The sequence below is a fragment of the Crocodylus porosus genome, unplaced genomic scaffold (genome assembly GCF_001723895.1).
Source record: "Crocodylus porosus isolate Cpor-Errol unplaced genomic scaffold, CroPor_comp1, whole genome shotgun sequence".
Classification (NCBI taxonomy): domain Eukaryota; kingdom Metazoa; phylum Chordata; order Crocodylia; family Crocodylidae; genus Crocodylus; species Crocodylus porosus.
In genome coordinates this window covers 34454514-34459251 of record NW_017728910.1, presented here as the reverse complement: position 1 = coordinate 34459251, position 4738 = coordinate 34454514, and the positions used below count along the sequence as shown (strand labels likewise).

Genomic DNA, 4738 nt, shown 5'->3' with positions numbered 1-4738 from the left:
TGATCATAAAAGGCAATCAGGTTGGTCTGACATGACCTGCCCCTAATGAAACCATGCTGGTTGCCCTTGAGCATCATCCCTGAAGCTGGCCCATCACAGATGTGCTCCTTGATGATCTTCTCAAAGAGTTTCCCTAAGATTGAAGTAAGAGTGACGGACCTATAGTTACCCAGGTCCTCCCTCCCCCCTTTTTTAAAGATGGGGACCACATTGGCTATCTTCCAATCACCTGGCACCTGGCCTGAACACCGCGAGTGCTCGTAAAGCCATGTCAAGGGCCCTGCAATAACCCCTGCTAGCTCCCTAAACACCCTGGGGTGGAGAGCATCTGGACCCACTGATTTGAACACGTCTAGCCCCTCCAGAAGCTCTCTAATCTGGTCCTCCCCAACCTGAGGTCTGGAGGTGTTCCCCTCAAATCTGTCTTGCATCATGGTGGGGAAGTCCCAGTCCCTGCCCAAGAAAACCGAGGTGAAGAATTGGTTAAAGAGGTCTGCTTTCTCCTCTTGTGCAACCATCAGATTGCCCAGAGAATCTTGCAGGGGCCCCACATTTCCCGGTGCTTTCTTCATCCTCTCTGTATTTGAAAAAGGACTTTTTATTATCTTTGATCTTGGACGCTAGTCCTAGCTCTATGTCTGCTTTAGCTTTCCTGACAGCCCCCCTACAGGCCCGAGCAGAGGAGGTATACTCTTCTTTAGAGATAGCACCCCCCTTCCTGAGAGCTCTCAGACCCACTCTAATTAAAGCACCACCCCCCTCCTGCAGCGTGTGTATAAATGCCCCTGATGCCTGCCACCCTGACCACTTGCTTCCCATGCAGCCTGCCCCCTAGTTAATTGCCTGCCCAGTGCCTGCTCCCTCCTGCCACTTGCCCCCAACCTGGTGCCTGCCCCACCTTAGCTATATTCCCCCTCCCCTCTACTGTTTGGCAACTCTGACCCAGGGCTTGGAACACGCAGTGCCTCTGGCACTGGCCGGGCAGCAGATGTAAGGGTAGCCCCAGCTCAGGACTGGAGCCACAGTTTCAGCAGCTCCCCTACCACTGTGCCATCTTCTCTGAACTCTCCATGTGCCACACCATGTGGTCTCCCCCATGCTCCCCACCCTGCACTGCAAAATCTCCCTTGCATTCCCCCAGCCCACACCACAGTCTTCTCCCAGGCAGGGCTAGGGCCAGAGCCAGAGCCAGAGTTGCAGCCACAGCCTCAGCACCCACCTTCCCCAGACTCACTCCAAACCAAGACAAGGTTCCTTTTTCTCCATGTTGAATTACTGGGGTGGGAGGGGAAAGCCTTATCTTGGATTCAAATACAGTAAATATAGAACTGGGATTCTGTTTGTTTATAGATTCAAAAATTGTTCTGCAACACATCTGCAGGTACTAGAGACACACTGAAGAAACACAGGATAAGTCAAAAACTGAATCACTGAAACTCCACAATCACATTCCCAAGCAGAGGTAAATTTGCTTTCAGAAAGCATTGCTAGGGAAGCCAGAGTCTGTATGGGTGATAATTTTGAGTGGTAATGTCCCCTAAAATTTAATTATGCATTGACATAGGAGACATCATCAGGAAAGAACAGTAAAACCTGCAAGTTAATATGTTGTGTTCAGCTCACTTGAAGCACTTTATACTAAAGAAAATCTCTTCTCAGCTTCAATTATAAGCAAAGAGTTACAAGAAAGCAACATTTCTGCCACAAAATTTTGTCACTGAAGTGTTGGTGACATCAGCATGCCAGTGGAGCTGATTTTATGTAGCAGTGCACCTACTACTGTTGTAAGCGTGTCCATCAGAAAAGGTCATTACATAGCAAGTGAGAACCAAGGCAAGTAAACTGTTGCATCAGAGCACACTACTGCTGATCATCTGACTCAGCTACCAGTAAATGTGACTGACCATTTGGTTCTGCCAAAGCACAGGGCTCAACCATGCAGCCCATGGGCCAGACCTGGACCACAGACCTGTCACATCCAACCCACTGGTTTTCTGGTGGGCTACCAGAAGGAACCCCACCCTGCTATACACCACGATGTAGCTGGATAAATTAATTTTGTTGCTTTGCCGATTCAAACTCTAACTTATTTTTTACATCTGACCTAAGACTATCCTGTAAACCTATTTCAATGGGATTATATTCGTGTTAGTAAGAATCATTGAGTAGGTATGGGATGGATTTATAGTCATGTTAATAAAAATTACCGAATACGTATGCAGGATTGGGACCCTTATCTCTCATTTCAGTGTTAGCATTTATGCAGAATAATCATATTTAAAATTAACCCAGAACAAATGATACCCTGATATAGATGTTATAATACTGAATATAACAAGGAATCTTTGAAAGTCAGGATTCAAGCAATTTTGATAACCAAAACTATAAAACTCATTTAGAGTTTCATTTCTCCATCTATAAGAACCTATTTATTGAGGAACAGAACTCACACATCAAAGAAAAAGACATAAATAAAAGATTTTATATATACAAATACCACAATATTAGTGCTACATCGTGGGATTTCCAAGAAAACAACATTTTATTTTTAATTTCCTCTTACATGTGTAGAACACCAACAACTGTCTTATACCTGGGATTTTTTATTTTTGAAGTACCTTGCATCCAGTATGAGTCCGGGTCTTCATTAATGGAGTTGTCGTGCACAGCTCAATGGCCTCTGGTTCATGGAAGATCACTGTAGGAAGCGGCTCTTTTCGAAGAGTTAGGACATTCAATTTAGTCTTCAACATGGTCTGAAAGTGCTAAATAATTAAACAAAATCAAATTAAGTTGATTGCTGACAGAAAAACAGAAATACATCTTCCATTTGAGTGACTTTAACGATCTATTCAGGACCTTGGAAACCTGATGGTGAAGTAGTAAATATTTTAAATATTGCAAAAGGCTCTCAATTTTCATCAGTGCCAAGTACCTGTGGATCCCACTGAGATTGGTTAAGATCCCAGTTATACATTTCATATTTCCACAGATTATTCATACAAGGAAAGTAAACCCCACCAAAATAAATCCTACCTATGATAAAGTGGAAAGGAAAAAAAAATACTGGGATAGAAAAGGGAAAAGGCAAAATCTCTTATCACTGTGATATTATAACTAGACATTTTCTCAATCAGCAATGAGCCTTTCAAAGAAACTTTAATTTTCCCTTTCTCTTATTGTATTCCCCCACTCTGGGCTTCTGTTTCCCTTTCATGTTCTGTTCTCTCATGTAAATTTAATTATGGGGATATAACAGTAGAGGAGGTAGTACAGAAACTTCCCACTTCCCACCTTATTGTTTTTTCCTAACATTCTTGCCTAAGATTAAGGTAAGAAATTATGGAAAATAAAACTTCTAAGAGTGACCATATTAAATGCAATAAATGGTAAATTATTAAGAGCACCCATTTTAAAACAAATAATTTAAATAGTTTTAAAATTAAGTAAAAAACTCTTCTGGAGAATCTTCCAAACTAATTGTGCGGAATCAAAAACATGACAAACACTTGACTATCTGGATGCTTCTATGAATTGATTATGAACTCTGAATCTTATATTGGTTGGCCATCACTACTTCATTTGGGGAAAAAAACCAAAATTATGAATTGAATAAATATAATGCTCCATGCAAATAACATAGAATATGTATTTCTAAATAAAAATGGCTTCATTAAAATCTCCAAATTCAGCTCCATTAATTTCACACACCCTTAACCTTCTCATTTTATTATTGTTAACTTTCTGAATGGAAATCTTCATCTCTAATTTTGTAAATATTTATTGATAATAGCAAAACTGTACTTTAATTCTGTCAGCAGATCTCAATGTATTGTGCAGTCATCACTTTTAGATAGCTTCCTTTAACCTCTCTTTTTCTAGCATGAGTGACTTTCCTGGTCACACAGAAAGGCTGCATCAGAACTAGCAACATAATCCATGTATTTTCATTCCTGTGTTATCAGACTGACAGCCATATAAATATTTGATTCATTTAGACTTACCCAAAATATCATGTACATTTGCTCAACATGAAATTTTTATATGGATTTTTATAGATTTGGGTTTTCATTCAAAATGCATGAAAAGACCTCAGCAACAAAAACTCTGTGTATAAATTTACAAAAACATATTGCAAAAAAGCTAACTGAAAGGACTTAAAACAATACACTACTGGAGAGCACATCTACATGAGACATTTACTGCATAATAGACAAATTAGCTCTGTATTAAACATCTCTTGTCTACATGCGTGGCCCTATTAGCCTGGAGGAAACTAATTAACTCCACAGTAGTAAATACAAGTACTACCCTGTTGTGGAGTTTTGTCATGCACAGCAGTGCACGTGTAGACACTGACCTAGCTGGATAGGGCATGAAGGTGCTTCAGTGCAGGGGTTGCCTGCCAGCTAGCCCTGCACTGGAGCACCCTCGTGCCCCAGCCAGTCCCTCCACAGCATGTTGAGCCCTAAGATGGCAGGCTGACCTCTGGTGTCCCCCGCCAGACAGGGTTGCTCTGACCTGGCTCAACATGCCAAATCACACGCCATGGAGCAATAAACTCCAGTGTGATATTCACCAGAATTTATCACTGCATGATGATAGTATAGGTAGTTTCATAGTTTCTAGGGTCAGAAGGGATCTGAGTAGATCATCTAGTCCGCCCCCCCGCCATGGCAGGAAAGAGTACTGGGGTCAAACGACCCCAGCAAGGTGTTCATCTAACCTCCTCTTAAAC

General features: G+C 41.6%; 1 protein-coding gene across 3 annotated transcripts in view; it reads right to left on the bottom strand.

Moving 5' to 3' along the window:
- The window catches only part of PID1 (phosphotyrosine interaction domain containing 1), a 223229-nt gene that overhangs the window by 129703 nt on the left and 88788 nt on the right, over window positions 1–4738 (bottom strand). For 2 of the 3 annotated variants that reach the window (XM_019533010.1, XM_019533011.1), the window contains exon 2: window positions 2619–2765. The exons of the other annotated variant lie outside the window; for it this stretch is intronic. In XM_019533010.1, coding sequence (XP_019388555.1) covers window positions 2619–2765 — 147 coding nt within the window. The remainder of the gene's footprint in view (window positions 1–2618; window positions 2766–4738) is intronic. 3 annotated transcript variants of the gene reach the window in all.